The sequence below is a fragment of the Quercus lobata genome, chromosome 5 (assembly GCF_001633185.2).
Source record: "Quercus lobata isolate SW786 chromosome 5, ValleyOak3.0 Primary Assembly, whole genome shotgun sequence".
NCBI lineage: Eukaryota > Viridiplantae > Streptophyta > Magnoliopsida > Fagales > Fagaceae > Quercus > Quercus lobata.
In genome coordinates, this window is record NC_044908.1 from 59,374,130 (window position 1) to 59,392,203 (window position 18,074).

Sequence of the window (18,074 nt, forward strand, 5' to 3'; positions counted from 1 at the left end):
AGGAAAGAGCGGTTGATACAGACAGTATTTAAAGTGGGCTTGTGAGCTAGGATCCTTATCCTATGTTATCTAAATCTTCAATCCTATTGGGTGCTGAAGATTTTGCTTTTGTTTTTATTTGTCCACCTGGCAGGCTCTAATCCACCAATTGCTTAGATTCATTTCGCAGGTTCTAACCAATATATGCACACCACGTAGAGCTCTCAGATTACACTCATCTGATCGAGAGAGAATCAATTTTCTGAAATAAATATTTAGAACTTTTTTTTTTATTAAGAAACTTTGGAATACTCCAATTTCAAATTAGAAGCAACGTGGCAATGAAGTGTATGGAGGGTGGAAAAAAGTGATTTCGGACTACATGGTTGTATCATATGCTTTCATCTAATTGGAATCATTGGATACAACTTTGACATGATCAAAATGTAGGAATAAATTGTCTTATTTGATGACATTTCTATTTGATAATTTCATATATGTTATGATTTAATAAGATGTTATATGTCTTTCAAACATTGTTTAATGGAGAAGTTTCCTAAGTAACTCCAATTTTGATTGGCAAATAAAGGTTATAGATGCAAGGAATTTAGTCATCTCTTTACCTAAAAAAGAGACATTTAGCTACCTCATTACATATATTGAAAAAAAAAAAAAAAAAGGTCAAGAGAAAGAAACCAATCCTATAATGGCAAAATTTGCTGAATAGTACCATTATTGAAAAAAATTTTGTGAATAGCATGCAGCTAAAGCAAATTAGTTAAGTAGACTGTTTTTGAAACTCGAGTTCCAAGTAGTTTGCACCAATATTGATCGGAACTCGAGTTTGTCAAACTTGAGTTTCAAAAACAGTCTACTTAACTAATTAATTTCGTCTGTGTACTACTTTCCTAAATTTTTTCTAAAAACATGTTATTTGGCAAATTTTGCCAATCCTATAAGAATTAAGTACATATTATACTAAGACTTGATCTTAAGAAAAGTTTAGCAATGGATCAAAGTAAGCTTTATAATTAATTTGTATAGTTGTGAAATCATAATAATTCAAGAACCTAGAATTTATATTTTATAATCTAACAATACAAAGAAAACATTTACATGTGGTATCAAAACTCGTGTTTTAGAATTATCATGTTTTCCATTAAAAGATTTATAAACAATTATAGTTTCCATTATCATGACTATGATTTTGGATTTGTGAAAGCAATTAACATATTCTATATGATCATGGATCAAGTTTGGATTATATGAACTTTGTTTTTCCATTAGTTAATAAATTTGGGGTATTATGGATTTCTACGATATTTGGTTCTAGTTTATTTAAATGTTTCTTTAAAGATTAACAACTTTAATGTTTAATGTTAAAAACTTTTTTTTTTAATCTTAATGTTAAAAACTCAAATCTTAAAATTGAGAATATAATATCATTTAACACTCATGAATAGTTATGGTATAAATTCTTTTATACTTTGAGATTGTTAGTTACTGTTCATTATTAATTTTTCCGCCTTATGTTCACTTTTTATATGCAATGAATGTTAAATTGCTGAATTTAGTTTATTTAATGTTGTAATAAACTACTAATATTATCAAGACTATAACTTACTGTTCTATCAAGTATTTCATTGATGTCTTTTATGAAAGAAGAGACTTATTTGTTTCGATGTAAACATGTATAGCACAAGCTTTTATATTTGTATTTCTATAATGTATCCCATTAATTTAATGTTTATGCAAGGCCATTAATTTTGATTTGGAGTCTATATTTTGATACGTATTGGTAGTCACCAAAGTGACCCAATCGAAAAGACGCATAGATAACAAGTAAAAAATAATTGAAATTTAACACATATTCCCTAGTGTTAAAAATTAGTGACTTTGCAAATCACAATTCTTTAATCATAAGAATATTAGGTTGGCCCAAAGGTGCACCACTTTCAATTGATTAATAAACTGGAATAGGATAGTTGATGAATACTCATGGTTGAGATTGGAACGGATACCCAAAAAGTAACAGACCAACTTAATTATGAATATTTTATTAATTAGTTCTATTAGGTGAAAGGGAATCACAATAACTATTTAATAGTTTACCATAAGAATAGCTCAAAGGTGATTACAGTAATACTATTTATCATTGTTTAAACATGTGTTTCATTTTGGTTTATTGTTTCTTAATTGATAACTCTTAGCACTAATGTAGTGAGCATATATTATTACTTTGTTTGTAGTATCAATCCTTGTTTCACTACATTTGCATGCTTCATCTATTCCTATGCTAAACGGAACAAACTTCTCAGATTAGAAAGAACAAGTTTAATTTCACCTTGGTGTACTGGATCTTGATATAACACTTGGATCTGAGAAACCACATGCTCTTACTGATACAAGCAGTGTGGAAGAAAAGACTTTGTACAAAGCATGAGAAAAATCAAATAGATTGAGTATTATATTTATGCGAATGACCATAGCAAACAATATCAAGACAACACTTCCTTAAACTGGTAGTGTAAAAGAATTCCTTTCAAATGTAGATGATCATTTCAAAACAATTGACAAGTCCCTTGCATGGACATTAGTGGCTAAACTTACCACCATCACATTTGATGCTAAGCGTGGGATACAGGAGCATGCCATTGAAATGACTAATTTGGTTGCTCAATTAAAGACTCTAGGGATGAATGTGAATGAGTTTTTTCTCATTCACTTTATATTGAATTCCTTACCTCCTCAATATGGGTCATTTCAAATTAATTACAACACTGTGAAAGATAAGTGAAATGTAAATCTATTGGCCATTATACTTATTCAAGAAAATGCAAGACTCAAGCAACTTGAGCAACATTCAATTCATCTCATAAATCGAGAAGCTGAAAGAAAATGGAGGAAGCCTAAAAAAGGCTTAAAGCATGGATCATGCAAAGCAAGTGATCCTAATCCAACTGGTTAGCCACAAAAGAAGGAAAATGGCGATTATAAATGTCACTTTTGTAAAAAGATGGGACATTTTAAGAAAAATTGCCCAAAATGTAGGCAATGGTTTGAAAGAAAAGGTACATCTTTAATTAAAGGTTATATTTTTATATGTTTCGAATCAAACCTAACTAAAGTTCCTTCTTATACTTGGTGGCTTGATTTTGAAGCTACTACTCATATTTCAAATACGATGCAGGGATTTCTTTCAATCCGGACCATAAATCCAAATGAGAATTTTTTATTGATGGGAAATCGGGTGAAAGCACCAATTGAAGCCATTGGTACTTATCGTTTATTTCTAGATACCAATAAACACATAGATTTGTTTCAAACATTTTATGTTCCTTCTCTTTCTAGAAATTTAGTCTTTTTGCCTAAACTTGATATTGATGGATATTTCATAAATTTGGGAATAAAAGTTTTACTTTATTTTAAAATACCTCTTTTGTTGGTTTTGGTATTTTTTTCTGATGGTTTGTACAAATTTAACAGTCATGATGAATTTGTTGTAACCCTTCTCACCTTGTGTCATAGTATTGGTACTAAACGTGGTCTAATTAATGAAAATTCCTTGAATTTGTGGCATAAAAGGCTGGGACACATTTCCAAAGAAAGGATAGAAAGACTAGTAATAGATGGGATTCTCCCAAACCTAAATTTTATTGATTTCAGTGTGTGGATTTATTAAGGGCAAACAAACCAAACATACTAAGAAAGGTGTCACAAGAAGTACAGAGCTTCTTGAAATTATCCATACAGACATTTGTAGGCCTTTTGATGCTCCATCTTTCGGTAAAGAAAAATATTTTATCACATTTATAGATGATTTTTCATGTTATACTTATATTTATTTATTGCGTGAAAAATCTCAAGTAGTGGAAGCCCTTGCAATGTACATTAATGAGGTAGAAAGGCAATTAGAAAGAAAGTGAAAATCATTAGATCAAATAGAGGTGATGAATATTATGGAAAGTATAATGAACCAGGGCAATGCCCAAGCCCATTTACAAAATTCCTTGAAAAGCATGGCATTTGTGCACAATACACTATGCCAAGAACACCACAACAAAATGGTGTAGTTGAAAGACACAATCGTACTCTAATGGATATGGTTAGGAGTATGTTAAGTAATTCCAAATTATCCTTATCATTGTGGATGTATGCTCTTAAGACCGCTATATACTTATTAAATCGGGTTCCTAGTAATTCCAAAAACCCCTTTTGAACTATGGACATGAAGGAAACCGAGTTTAAGACACCTGCATGTTTGGGGTTGTCTAGCGGAGGGTAGAATTTATAATCTACATGAAAAGAAATTAGATTCAAGAACAATCAATGGTTACTTTATAGGTTACCCTAAAAAGTCTAAAGGTTATAGGTTCTACTGTCCTAACCATAGTAAGAGAATTGTGGAAACCAGTAATGCTATATTCACTGAAAATGGTGAAATCAGTGGGAGTGACAATGTACGAAATGTGGACATTCAAGAAGTTAGGGTACAAGTTCCACTACCGATAACTTCAAATGAAATGTTGAACAACAAATTAATGAATCACTACTCCATAATGAGATGCTCACCAATGAATAGGTGGTAGATGAACCACAAGAAATAGCATTAAGAAGATCTCAAAGAGAAAGAAAGTCTACTATTTTTTATGATTATATGATTTAGCTACATGAATTTGATTTTGATATAAGAACAAGTAAGGATCTGGTTTCGTTTTCGCAAGCCATAAAAAATGTTGATTCTATTAAATAGATGGATGCCATGAAAGATGAAATGAAATCACCAAACCAAAATAAACTCTGGGATCTCGTCAAATTACCTAAGGGATACAAGAAAGTTGGTATTAAGTGGGTCTTTAAGACCAAGCGTGACTCTAAGGGCAATATTGAACGATTTAAAGTTATACTTGTGGCCAAATGTTTCACTTAGAAAGAAGGCATTGATTATCAAGAGACCTTCTCCCCTGTATCCAAGAAGGACTCACTGATAATCATTTTGGCATTGGTAGCTCATTATGATTTGGGGTTGCACCTAAGGTTGTCAAAATCAGGATCCTATGTAGGATCACAGGAGGTAGGATCAGATTGTAGATCGTAGGATTGGATCATGGATCGTAAGATCCTATCTATTTTCAGTTTAAAGCAAAAAAATATTGATAGTGACTTTGTATATTGAATAATCACGTAAATGATGAATTCTTCCATAAAAAAATAAAGATTTTGATCATATGATGTAATTTGCATGTCTTACATCACTACGTTTATACTAACGAAACAAATATATTTAAGTTTTGATACAATGTATTTAAAAAGTTCAGTGAATGTTTAATTAGAAACCAATTACCAAAATACTAGCACACCTTTTCCTTCGGTAGCAGCTTTTAAACCCTCATCATCACCTAACATTGATAACCAAATGATACAATAGTGATCACACATTCACACTATACACATGTAAATTTTATTTATTTTTTAAAATCTATAAAGGAAGACTTTAGAATTGTTACTTCATTATCTTCATCAAAATCTGTACCATTATCTTTTGGTCGACACCCTTTGTTAACCACTTATCATCCGAAGACAAGCTCTTCAAACCAATTTCTTCATTTGCACTTAATGGTTTAGGTATTTTTCTCTTTTATCTTCAAGTTTTACATAACAAATACCAATTTATCCTCTTTTTTTTTTATTGGTTTAAACAATTTTCTCTTTTTTGGGTGTACTTGAAGTTGTACCAATTTTAATAGAGAATACTCAACTAGGGGATAATATATCAAAGTCATTTGGTCTTACTATTTCAAATATACTCCAATTATTTTCAGAACCTGAAGAGCTATATGTTAAGCTTAATATTCTTATATTACAATTTTTCAATTCAAGAAAGTCATCTCCATATGAGTCCCACCACTTAGTTGATACTGACTTTTATGTTTTGGTAGGATCGGTAGGATCCCATACGATCCTTTACAATTCTACATACTATCCTACAATTTTTACGATCCTTGTGCGATTCTTTGTGAGATGGGATCGTAAAATCATGCGATCCTATGATCCATATCGCGATTTTGACAACCATGGTTGCACCAAATGGATGTGAAGATTGCTTTCTTGAATGAGAGTTTAGAAGAGGATGTCTATATGGATCAACTTTAAGGTTTCTCCATTAAGGGTAAGGAACACTTAACTTGCAAACTTAAGAAATCAATATACGGACTTAAACAAGCTTCCCAACAATGGTATCTTAAGTTTAATGATACCATTACATCATTTGGTTTTAAGGAAAACATTGTTGATCGGTGTATTTATCTGAAGGTTAGTGGAAGTAATTTTATATTTTTAATTTTGTATGTTGTTGATATTTTGCTTACTAGTAGTGATCTTGGCTTATTGCATGAAACCAAGAAGTTTCTCTCTAAAAACTTTGAAATGAAAGATATGGATGAGGTAACTTATGCGATAGGAATAGAAATATTCCAAGATAGATCACATGGACTGTTAGGATTGTCTCAGAAAGCATACATTGAAAGAGTTCAAGAGAGATTCAATATGAAGAAATATTCTGCTGGGGTTGCCCCAATTCAAAAAGGGGACAAATTCAGCCTTATGCAATGCCCATAAAATGAATGGGAACGAAAACAAATGGAAGGAATTACTTATGCTTTTGCAGTAGGAAGTTTAATGTGTGCCCAAACATGCACAAGGCCTAACATCAGCTTTGTAATTGGTATGTTAGGAAGATACCAAAGCAATCCATGATTGGATCATTGGAAAGCTGTAGAGAAAGTGATAAGGTACTTGTAAGGCACAAAGGATTACATGCTCACATTTAAGAGATCTAATAATCTTGAGGTCATTGGTTACTCAAATTTAGATTTTGCTGGATGTGTTGATAGTAGAAATCCATTTTTTGTTATTTGTTCATGTTAACTGGACGAGCAATATCATGGAAAAGTTCAAAGCAAATTATCACTGCTACATCCATTATGGAAGCTAAATTTGTGGCATGCTTTGAGGCCACAGTTAATGGATTGTGGTTGCAAAATTTTATCTTAGGACTTGGAATTGTTAACTCTATTTCCAAGCTACTGAGAATTTATTGTGATAATTCTGCAATTGTGTTTTTCTCTAAAAATGATAAGTATTCTAATGGTGCGAAACACATGGAATTGAAATACCTAACTGTTAAGGAAGAAGTTTAGAAACAAGTGTCAATAAAATACATAAGCACACAACTTATGATTGTAGATCCATTGACAAAGGGGTTACCTCCTAAGACATTTAAGGAACATGTTGATCTAATGGGTCTTGAAGGTAGAACATGATGGTTGTTATTTTAATATTACTTTATACTTTTGACACTTGGAGATCTCATTAAACATGTTTCTGATTATTCCTATTTTATACGTACGTACATATATGATGATAAATGAATAATAACGGGAATAATCTCTAACAAAAAAGACATTATTGTTGGACCTTTTAAGTCACCTCTCATTGATAGGCTATATTAAGCAAGTTGCCAGTGTAGTAATACATGGAAGGAACTATGTCTTGTAATTGATATGGAACCGTCATGACTTACATTAGTGAGATGTTTAATTACAGTATTATGATGACTAATTTAAAGTAAGAGGATATGTACTATTGTGCACCTAATATTTATTCTTATTAAGCCTTGACGTAAGTTGTCATATGGGGCAAGTGGGAGAATGTAAGAATAAATTGTCCCATTTGATAACATATCCATTTGATAACTACATATATGTTATAATTTAATAAGATGTTACATTTCCTTAAAACATTGGTTAGTGGAAAAGTAAGTTTTCTAAGTAACTTCAACTTTGATGGGCAAGTGGAGGTTATAGATACGAGGAATTTGATCTTCTCTCTACCTATAAAAAAAACATTCAACTACTCCATTACAATGGCGACTCCAGGAGTTTTTCTTAGGGTGTTTTTTAAGAAGCATAAATTATACAATCTAATAAAAAGATAAATTCATATATTGATAACCAAAAAAAAAAAATGCAAATATATAAAATTTACAATTGTCTTTTATGAGTTCTCATATTTTGAAATCGTTGCATGATAATCTCATTATCAATGCTACAAGCTACATCTCTTTCAATATACACAACCAAGCAATCATTCATCTACTGATCTCCCATTCAATTGCGCAGTTCATTCTTTATATATTTCATTGCTGAAAAACTTTTTTCTACTATTGCAGTAGTGACAGGAAGGGTCAAAACTAATTTCACAAGCAAATAGACTAATGGATAAGTCTCATGCTTCCCTGTTTGCACTAATTTTTCAACAAGTTCACCAACTCTTTGAAACTCTAAAAACAAGTCATTGCTGCGCATATCAAAAATGTTATTTTGAAATTGAGAGCTAAGTGTCAAGATATCTGTCCCAAGAAAATCATATAGATAAAACTTTGCTAGACATGTCAACTTTTCCTTATCAAAAGCCACAAATGAATTACTTGAATTCAAGAAAGCCATACAAAGTAGCAAATCGGTATTCATCTCTGAAAAACGATTGTTAAGCTTTTGAAGTTGCAAATCTATGACTGTGTAGAATAGATTAACACGATAATGATATAAATTTATATTTTGTTGAGTGTTGCGTTGCGGCTAACTACAAATATTTTATCCATGTTCAAGATAGAAATATCATGTGTGGTACAAAATGAAGACACTTCAGTCAATAAAAATATCCATTCATCATCTCTCATTACTTGCAATCGTTGTTTAGACACTTTAACAAAATCCATAGCATTTACTATATCTTGATTTTTTAATGTTATTAACAACTCATTTGTGATTTCTAAAATATTTTTCATCAAGTGTAGAGTAAAGACAAATTCAAAGATAGAATTGACCTCATAATAGATTGTGTTTCAACTTTTTAGTCAGAGAGGTCATCTTCTTCAATAATCTCAAATACATCAATAACAGCAGAGAACATCAAAATCAAGTTGAGGGTAGTCCCATAATATGATCCCCAACATGTATCACCATGACATTTAAGATTTATCTCTTAATTCAGGCCTTGCTCACTTCTACGTACACCATTCTCTAATTCTTCTTTAATTTTGGCAAATTGTGCATCTTATTTCTTACAAGAGCCTCCAACAACAGTTACTCAATTACTAACCACATAAAAAAATTTAGCAATGTTAATGTGATTTCTAGCAACGGCAACAAAAGTCAATTGAAGTTGATGAGCAAAACAATGGACATAAAGTGCTGACTTATTTTCTTTCAAAATTAAAGTTTTGATACCATTGATATCACCTTACATATTACTAATCCCGTCATAACCTTGCCCACGTAGTTTCGATAGACTCAAATTATGTTCACAAAGTAAACATTCAATAACATATTTAAGTGACAAAGCGGTGGTACTTGCTGCATGTACAATACCAAGGAACCGCTCTATAATAATAATATATATTTTTTTTCACATAATGAAGAACGAAGGCCATTTGCTTTTTCACTGAGATATCACATGACTCATCAACTAATATTGAAAAGAACCCATTGTCATGATCCTTGATGATGGCTTTGGATGTTTCACGTGCAATTGTATTCACAATGTCTTTTTGAATTTCATGGTGGGTAAGCATGCAATTTTTCGAAACTTTTTGCAACACTTCATTGATAGATTCATTGTGATCTGCCAAAAATTGTAGAAGCTCGAGAAAATGTAAAATTTTCTTTATCACTTGAACCTTGAGATTCATTGTGACCATGAAAAGCTAATCCTCGACATAAAAGGAATCTTATGTAATCAACTATTGCATTTAATTAAACCTGATATTCAATTTTATCTTGATTTAATTGCTTAAGCAAAACACTTCAAATGTGTTGCATTTCCTTCATTAGATCTTCACTCTTCATGACAGCTTGGTTATAAGCACTATTAACCCCTCCATCATGGGAATTTAACTTCTCTTTCTGATTCTAAAATTTGAATCCCTTCATTTAAAAAGTATCACCTCCTCCTAGCTTACCAACATCTTGCCCAAATAGGTAGTAATATAAACAAAATAATGCATCCTTGTCTATACTATATTCCAACCAATTTCTATTTACATACCATTCGGATCTAAATTGACGGAGCTTTCTAGAAAAATCTGTTGAAGGGTAATCATGGTTTTGGAGAACAGGTTGACAAGAGCCTTTTTGTAAATAAAATCTTCTTATTTCATCATGATTACTAGGATAATAAGATGATATCTTTTCTCGTAGCTCAGGATCTGAAGGAAGATTTTCTAAGTTAAAGTCAACACAAATTCGCTTAGAAGATGAAGATGAATCTTGCACAGGAGATGAATCTTGGGTACGTTGTTTTCTTATCAAATATTTGTCCGTAATTCTAGCAAAAGAATAAACAGTAAACTATAAGTTCATTTGAAATATTAATAAAATTATTAATTATTATTGTTTAGTTATTTTATTAATTTGTTTGTATTTTATAAAGTATAATTTGTTGTATTGTCGTTTCATTAATTATAAAATTATTAATTGTTGTTTAGCTTAACATAATTTAATTTGTTTGTTTTTTATAATGCATTGGTTAATTAAATTATTAATTATTGTTGTTTAGTTGCTTCATTATTTTTCTTTACTGACATTATGCAGTAGCACACCCCATGTGCATTATCCATAGCTCAACCCACTGCCTAATGCCTAACATTGTTTAATTTTTTGTCTTTTATAATGTATTATTCAGTTAGCCTTTACTGCCTCTACCTGTCCACTTCCCTTATTCAAATATCCCATCCCATGGCCGTATGACCCCCATCCACCCCCCACTCAACAGACAAGAGTCACAAGAATCAATCAACATTACACAAAACATTCACAACACACAAAATTCACAATGCACAAAATGACAAACTCACAAACGGATAAAGTCAAAATGTCAAATAAAGTTATAAAGTAAATGCAATTAGACATAGAGAAATAGAGAAACAGAGAGCGAATCTCATTTTAGTTCAAAGAGAAAGAGAGAGAGAGAGAGCTCCGCCCTCACTCACAGAGCATAGCAAAGCCAAAGATGTAAGATGAGATAGAGAAAAAGAGAGAGAAGTAAATAATTGAAATGCCTTGAGGCTTGAGGGGTGGTGTCGGGGCAGCACGTCAAGGCGAGGACTCGAGGCCAAGCCAAGCAATCTCCAATCTTGCTGTTGCCGATGTCGATGTTGATGTCGATGTGCTCTGGGACCAGGGGCGGGGCAGGATTTGTTGTTGTTGCTTGAGTTTGAGGCCCGATGACCGATGTGCTCCGTTGCTTGAGTTTGAGGCGGAGGTGCTATCGCGCTAATGTGCTTGGTTGTTGTCATTGATGAGGTTTTTTTCCTTTAGGTTAGGATTTTTTATTTCAGCTTTACTTTAGCTTTACCATTTGATCAATCGGCTGACACCTATTGGGTTTTGGATTTGGGCTTTTTTTTGCCTAGGGTGGGCTTGCTATGTTGCAATTTTTTTTTTTTTTTAGTTCAATTTTATTTGGGCTTTTTCCTTTTTGGGCTTTTTCCTTTTTGGGCTTTTTTCTTTTTGCTTGAAAGTAGAACAAATAATAGAGTAAAATTTAATTTTATTGGCATAAAAAAAACTGAGGGTGTTCCCAAATATTTTTTTTTTTTTGAAAGGAAGACAAATAAAAAATTTTAAATTATTATATAATTTTTTTTTTCAAGTCAGGGTGGTCCTTGGACCACCCTGGCCTGAACGTGGTGCCGCCCCTGCTCCATCACATACATTGAATAGTTAAAGAGAAAAGAGGATCAAGAGAGAGAGACCAATCCTATAAAAATTAGGTGTCTTTTATACTAAGACTTGATTTTAAGAAAAATTTAGCAATGGATCAAGGTAAGCTTTATAATTAATTTGTGTAGTTTTGAAATCATGATAATTCAAGATCCTAGAATTTATATTATGGTTGTTTATAATCTAACAACATAAAGAAAACATTTACACAAAAACCAGAAGTACTAATTATGGGCACCTCGGTCAAGTGGACCGGGGCGGAGAAAATATGGGGTCGCCATCTAGATTAGGTCTAGGAACCATAAATATAGCGCTCTTACGTCGAAAGACTAATCTTACTACCAGAGTATGAGTTCAGAGTTTAGGTATAGGGATGAGAAGGTGTTAGGCGCCCAACCTTATCCGGCCTGTAGGTTGGCTTTTAGTCATTGTGTCTTACATCTTAATCTCATTAAAGGCTCATTCAATGTTGTTATCTATACTCACACACACTAGCATACATCTAGCAATCAACATGGCATCAATTATCCTAAAACCCTAACATACATCTATCATGGCAACTCATATCAAACGTAGCATACATCTATCATGCATATCATATTATTTTATCCAAGGCAGCCAACAAACAAGATATCACAAGGGCAGAAACATAGACATGGTAGCATCAAAGAATTATTGGAAAGCATCAAGAACACAAACAATTTCCAAGTTCACATATCATATCTCAATCAAATGCATGTACATATGAATGTATGCCTTACCTTACTATATCACAGCACCTATGCATTAATGCATAATCATATCATATGCATGTTCATGGTAGAATAAAGAAAACATTGGAAGAAAGTCCTAATCTAACATGTTAAAGGCAAACAAACAATTAAACAGAGAAAAAGAGACTCAAAAACATAAAGAATGGTCAAAACAGAAGCATATTATATAAATGAAATAAATAATTGGAAACAGAAAACTTGGATTAGGGTTTCTAGGTACGAATATGCGTGCGCATACATATGCCTGTGTATGCAGCCCGGTTGTATGCGTACATATACTTCAAGTCTGTGTATGCATGCTTCTTGCATGCATATGCATACGCGCCTAGAAAACCTTCGCCTAAAAACCAAAAATAAAGAAAACAAAACAAAAACTAAAATAATAAAACTAACAACTTAACATGCTTTTAATATAATATTAAACAACCTAAACAAACAACAAAGATATCCAAAATAAACAAAACAAAATCTATTCCTAAACATGCATTGTATCTAATAACAAACAAGAACAACATATAACACATTTAAACATGTTCATCGAAATATCCATTCATTCAACTCTCCAATCAAAATACAATGAGACACCACAAAACAAAAATAAACAAAGCAAAACATATTTCTAGGAATGTATAGCATATAAATCAATTAAGAAAAACAATAACTCAAATTATAAAAACCCTAATCAAGGAAAAGCCATGAAGACTCACCTTGCTTATAGAACACAACTTGATTAATATTTAACCGCACCCTCAATGCCTACAACACAAAGATTAAGTTGAGAGAATAAGAGAATTAATGAATGCAATAGTTTTTGATAATCACAACTCAAGAACAAGATTAGTTTTGAAAAAAGTTTTGAGAAATCAAATTGGGAAAATAGTTTTTGCGTTAGAACTAACTAAAGAGAGATTTTTAATTTGTAAAAAACGTGCTAAGGGACTGTGTATGAGTTTTAGAAAAAGAGAATTAGGGTTTTAGAGAAGATGAAAGCTAAAAAATAACTCTCTCTAGCTAGGGTTTTGATTGGAGACATAAGATGAGTATTTATAAGTTAAAATTAGAGTTTTGAGGGTTTTTTAATGATCTTTGGATGTTCTCAAGGGTTTATGGGCCGGCCAACATCAAATTATGATGTTTTGGGCCTTTAAAATGAAGTTTCAAAACTCAAAAAATCAGATTGCCCAATTAGCCCAACTTCAAATGGTTATAATTTACTTAATATAAGTCTAAATTAGCCAAAATTTATGTTCAAATTGAAGCCTGAGATGTCTAATTTCTAATGAAATAAATCTTACTCAAAATTCTTTGTGGATCAAAAGTTATGGTCAAAACGGCGAACAAATGTCATTTTTCAATATCGATTTTAAAGCGATTTGAGTACTTTTAAGTTTTGATTATTTCTAAACTATTGTGAACTCTTTAATTATCCTTGGTTCACATATGTCAAACTCATCATTGGGGCTGGGGACCAAAATTTATTAACGGGTACAAAATGCGATGTCTACACTAATAAGTAAACATGCATATATATATATATATATGATCATATGAGATTGGGTTAATTCATTTTCTTGACCAAAGACAATATTCAAGGAAAGGAATTTCATCAATGATATATGCAATAGAGTTTTTAGACAAGATATGATTCTTCATGTAAGCGAAGGAATGGAGCAGAGAAAGGAGTACAGTATAAATCTGATGGCTGCAAAATTATTGGATATCAAGGTACATAAAACAAAATTAAAGAATTGGATTGGTTGAAATGCTACATAAAATGAAAACAATGAAAATGATGCCTATGTTTTGTGGTGGGATATCCCTGGGACCCTGACTCTCAAACGGTGTGTGAGAGGCTAAGATTGTTTTCAATTAAAATCTGTCAATAAAAAAGCAAAAAAGGTATTGGTGGCTGATAGGACTTTTGGTGTAAAATATCTGCAGAAAAAATAAAAAGAAAATTCTAAGATAGCAAAATATATATATATATATATATATATTATATCAAAGAAGAAAGATGACTTTTATCAGTAGTATATTTCATGAATTATTGCAGGCAGATTGAAACCACTCATATGATGGCTTATTATTATTATTAATTTTTTTTTAAGCCTGCATATGATGGGTAGTAGTGTTGGCTAAAATTACATCGTAATCTTGTTCGGCATTGAACATTATTTTGGAGTGGATTTATAGCTTACATTTAAATGGTTTTGTCTATTTCTCTCATTCTAATTAGTTAATTCGGGAAAAAGTAAAAAAAAAAAAAAAAGGAGAAAATATGAAAATATGGTATGCTTAGGGGGTGCACATTTAACTAATTAAACTAGTCTTTGAGTCTCATTGATGGATTGGTTATAAACTTATAGCTGTTGAATTCTTCCTATCCCAGAAGTCCAGATTCCAGAACTCTGGTCAAGGAAGACACGGAAAATATAAAGGAATGACTTGGCTCCTAGCTTACAATATAATGGATTTACAACTGTAATTTCATGATTTGTATGAAATTATTAATTATGTTTTCCCTCAAAACATAGGATACCCTTGTTTTATATCAGCAGGTTCTCCAATTGCTGGGCCACCATTTGTGAAGGGACTAACCATAACAAATTAACTAGTGGCTAGCATTGCTATATGAAATAGTAGAAGAGCATGCATTCCTGTCAAATTTTGTTGCCAAAGCTGCGTACGTAGCATGTCTTTCTATCAGAATTATATGGTACAAAATGATACTACTTTGACATTATGTGATATATGAGGGTTGATTTTACCGTCACTGAGGTTCACATAGAAAATCAACTTACTATTCATCCAAGGGATAATATTAGTCATACTTCCACAATTAATATTTAATATGCACTCTTGAAGGATTCCCTGAAGCTTGCTAGTCCCTACCCATGTGCTTGTGCATGGGATATACAGTACTTGTCCTTGCAGATATACCCACTATCCCATCCCATGGCACAAGTGGCAATTCTTTATTGGAGGAACAATATGCTCACACCAATATTGCTAACAAAATTTTGTTTTGATATACATCTGGACTCAAAAACTAATCAAAGGGTGTAAGTGGTGTAGAGAGTGCCAAGTGGGCATACAGTATCAAAATTCTCAAAGTTTTACAACCAATAGGAACGCAGATATTGATCTCCTAAGATAAAGACCTTTTTCTTGATACTCCTATTTATAAAGCATCCCTGATGATACAAACATCCATCACTCCCTCCCTTGCATTGCATTATCAAATTGTCTCTTACCACAAATTCAACAATGGCAGCCTCAACCATGGCTCTCTCTTCTCCATCATTTGCAGGCAAGGCAGTACAGCTTGCTCCATCCACCTCTGAGCTCAGTGTTGGACGTATCACCATGAGGAAAACAGCCACCAAGCGAGTTTCCTCTGGAAGCCCATGGTACGGCCCAGACCGTGTCAAGTACTTGGGCCCATTCTCTGGTGAGCCCCCATCTTACCTTACTGGAGAATTCCCCGGTGACTATGGTTGGGACACTGCTGGGCTTTCTGCTGACCCAGAAACCTTTGCCAAGAACCGAGAGCTTGAAGTCATCCACTGTAGATGGGCCATGCTTGGAGCTCTTGGGTGTGTCTTCCCTGAGCTCTTGGCCCGCAACGGTGTCAAGTTTGGTGAAGCCGTTTGGTTTAAGGCTGGAGCCCAAATATTCAGCGAAGGTGGGCTTGACTACTTGGGTAACCCAAGCTTGATCCACGCACAGAGCATTTTGGCCATCTGGGCCACACAGGTTGTCTTGATGGGTGCTGTTGAGGGTTACCGTATTGCTGGTGGGCCGCTCGGTGAGGTGACTGACCCACTTTACCCTGGTGGAAGCTTTGACCCATTGGGCCTTGCTGATGACCCAGAGGCATTTGCTGAGCTTAAGGTGAAGGAGATCAAGAATGGGAGATTGGCTATGTTCTCTATGTTTGGTTTCTTTGTTCAGGCTATTGTGACTGGAAAGGGACCATTGGAGAGCTTAGCAGACCATCTTGCTGACCCAGTTAACAACAATGCTTGGGCTTATGCCACAAACTTTGTCCCTGGAAAGTGAGCAAAGCAAAATTGTGAACTTTACTTTTTGGATTGAGATTGTTGTTGTAAATTATTTGTAAACGTAATAAAAAGCATTTATCTTTGGCATTTATAAGTTTCATGTGATGTAACTAGTAAATTTTTGTGTACTGACATATATCTTCGCTTGTGAACTGAGGATTATGCCACAATGAAACCACAATCGCTATCTAGTACTATGCTTTTTAGTGAGCTAAACTTTGTCATTTCTTCAAATTACTATGATAATAAGTTAATAGTAATAACTATAAGCTTATAAAAATAAAATAGTACAAGTAACATTTTTTAATTTATAGTTCAACTGTTAGCAAGAGTCATGCAATATTCCCGGAGAATCACTAATTTTCCATTTGTATGAGACTCTTTAGATTAATTTCTCAAGAACAAGAAAATCTTGATCTACTAATAATATCCACGATATTAAAATGGTAAATCTAAATTCTAATTATGTGGATTTGGGGAGATTGAGAAAGAGATGACAGTTTTGAGACTGACCAAGAAACAAGCCTCTTTGAAGGTTCACCTTTCAACTACTCAAGCTCGAGTTTCTTTTCAATTTTTGCTACTAGCAGCCAAAATAGGACATGTTGAGGGCAAGGAATAGGATTCATGCAAGCAACCTACCCGAATGGAGTCAAAAAGAATTTTAAGGTCGTCAAGCTAAACATATCAATAATTGTTAAGTCCCCAAAATAACGTATAATTTTCTTTCATTAAATCATGTTAATTATCATTTAAGTTATTAATCATAATTAATATTCTTTAGAAATTTTAAATCAAAAAATTTTTTTGGTTAAATATATTAAAGATTATTATTAGAATATAATAATAATTTTCGAAAACATAAAGTAATACAAATCAATTAATTTCAAACTCAATTATATTAAATAATAATGTATGAGACTTGTTTGAAATGTCACATGGTTGTAGGCCAATTGGTTGCAAATGGCTTTCAAAACCAAACAAGATTCTGGAGGTTTAAGGTTAGACTTGTTATTAAAGTATTTAGCCAAAGATAGGGAGGTCTAGGGCTGCTCTTTTGCTAAAGATATCATCAATATGAGAACATTAATTCAATGCAACGTAATGGCATTGACAATACAATCAATTGCATTTGATGATTCAACATGACTGACGCAGAAATTCTGTGTCATTACAAGACATTTGATTAAAAAAAAAAAAAAAAACCATTATTTATGCTCACTCTTCGATGAAGTTATCAGTCTATTTCTAACAAACAAAATATTTAAGCTAAAAGCTGAATTTCACAGTTCTCATATAAACAATTAAAAGTCATTGGTGACCCCTCTACTTGTAGTCTCTGATCAAGCCTTCCCAACAAGACTCGAATTCTTATTCCATATCACAACCATGCAAAATCTTATTGAACTGGCTCTCTAGTTCTACATTCCCATAATAACTTGCTAAATGTTGTGCTACATTTTTTACTAGGTGTC

At 32.7% G+C, this 18,074-nt stretch overlaps 1 protein-coding gene across 1 annotated transcript; it reads left to right on the plus strand.

The window, feature by feature from the left end:
* The first annotated feature begins 15,737 nt into the window (after positions 1-15,737).
* Positions 15,738-16,693, plus strand: LOC115988732 (chlorophyll a-b binding protein of LHCII type 1-like). The gene has a single exon (XM_031112348.1). It carries the CDS (start codon positions 15,803-15,805, stop codon positions 16,595-16,597), a length of 795 nt encoding a protein of 264 aa, XP_030968208.1. The 5' UTR covers positions 15,738-15,802; the 3' UTR covers positions 16,598-16,693.
* Positions 16,694-18,074: the final 1,381 nt, after the last annotated feature.